The sequence below is a fragment of the Poecilia reticulata genome, linkage group LG18, assembly GCF_000633615.1.
Source record: "Poecilia reticulata strain Guanapo linkage group LG18, Guppy_female_1.0+MT, whole genome shotgun sequence".
Taxonomy (NCBI): domain Eukaryota; kingdom Metazoa; phylum Chordata; class Actinopteri; order Cyprinodontiformes; family Poeciliidae; genus Poecilia; species Poecilia reticulata.
In genome coordinates, this window is record NC_024348.1 from 21,046,251 (window position 1) to 21,048,168 (window position 1,918).

Here is a 1,918-nt window from a genome sequence, read left to right on the forward strand (position 1 = left end):
TGAAGTTTTCAGTATTTAACCTCAGCTCTTGTGGTTTTGTTGAAGCATCTGTTACGGAGTGAAGCTTCTTCAAACAAAACGGAGGCTCGTATGTCTTTTACTGAACCTTTCTGTTCAGTTCTTTATTGAAGAGAGAAAACGGCAACAGCTGATAACGGCAACAGCTCTTCGTAACCAAGCCAACCAAAATATCAACAAAGCAAGATAGTGACAAAACAGAACCAGATACTTAAGCATTCTTCAAAATAAAAGACTTCTTCTATTCAAATAAATCATGTCTTGCACTTAAATATATTTCACTTCATCCTTGTAATTATATACAATCATGTTCAATTCAATTAATAATAATCATGTAATTTATGCTTAACATATAATTGTAAATCAGTCACTTATCATACTGAACAACATATAAGTGTAAAAAAGTCACAACAGCATCATCAGCTATTAAAATATGAGGATAGTTGGCACATGCTACAAAACCGTTGGTGCATTAAAGAGCTTCCACTGTTTGATCATGAGACCTAACTGGTTAATCAACTGACTTGATGAAAAGTGAAACCAAAAATCAAACCAACGGCGTCTCATCTGGGAGGGTCTGAGGGGAGGGAMGGACAGAAAAGAGACGGCGTCGCCACCGGGGAGCAGCAGATGAGCTCCTCTTCAGGTGAGTTTATTTAATTTATCCTCTTATAAAAGTGAAATGAGAAAAGAAATATGAGCCGCAGATGGATAACCTGAGATAAACAAGAACCTCGTGTTAAACAGACATTAAACTCGTCATTTTCTCGGATTTATTCTCTTAAAATGTAACTAAACATGAACAGAAAGATGCTAAACATATTATGTTTATACTGCTTTGTGTTTCCTGCTTCACTTGCTCTCTAYTTCCCTGATTTTTCTCCTCAATATTTATTTTAGATAAATTAAGATGGGGACTCATGTGCTGCTGTGGGTCTTATGTAAGTATTTCATGACTTTTCTGAAAGTTGGGAGTTAAAACGGCTGAACTGTTTTCTGTATATGAAAAGTTTAGACACAGTTAATAAATCTGACTGTTATTGAAAAGTCAATTTATTTTATGGCTCAGCAAAATCCTTTATTTCTGTTAATTATGATGATTACAGTTAATGAAAACATGACATTTAAATTTTGAGTGTTACATCACACCAATAAAAAACATTTTATACAGAAATGTAAACTTAATCAAAACTAATACCTGCTTGAAGATGGTCCAATTTCAGAAAGTACTTTTAATCTGACAAATGATCATATATTCTAATTTATTAAAYATTGTTTATTTCTGAATATCCAACCTATATTTAGAGAAACTTGTCCCTGATAGTTTATAGAAATATGACTTTGAATAATCTGKTTTTTTTTCTGAAATAAAAAAATACATACACTAAATGCAATTAGAGTTTTTGCTTAAATTTTTAAATAAACAACGTAAAATTGCTTTAAAATGTCTGGTTATGTCCCTTTCAACCAGTTTCCTGTGAATACATTGTAAAATAAAGCTTAAAATGTTTGCTTCTGTGTGTCTGCAGGTCCTCTGCTGCTGCTCAGCGTGTGCAGACCCGCCGCTGCGGTCAGCGTGAAGGAAGACCTGGCCAAATGCCTGAACGACACCGACTACAGACACCTGATGCACACGATGAMGCACGGCCTCCCCGCCATCGAAAAGCCTCATCATGTGGTCATCGTCGGAGCCGGGATGGCTGGACTGACAGCCGCCAAGCTGCTTGAAGCTGCAGGACATCAGGTCAGAAACGCAAACGTCGCTCAGGATTTTTCAGTTGTTTTTGTTAGATGACRGATAAAAAATATCTCACATGTTTGTCATTGTGTTTAAGCACATAACTTAAACACAATCTTATCTTTATCTTTGTGTTTAGGCTAGGTGTTTAAACGGCTCTCT

At 35.8% G+C, this 1,918-nt stretch overlaps 1 protein-coding gene across 1 annotated transcript in view; it reads left to right on the forward strand.

The window, feature by feature from the left end:
• The first annotated feature begins 928 nt into the window (after positions 1-928).
• LOC103480938 (L-amino-acid oxidase-like) overlaps positions 929-1,918 on the forward strand; it is a 25,176-nt gene continuing 24,186 nt past the window's right edge. The window contains exons 1-2 of the mRNA XM_017310357.1: positions 929-959; positions 1,548-1,796. Of these exons, the coding sequence (XP_017165846.1) occupies positions 929-959; positions 1,548-1,796 (280 nt within the window). The remainder of the gene's footprint in view (positions 960-1,547; positions 1,797-1,918) is intronic.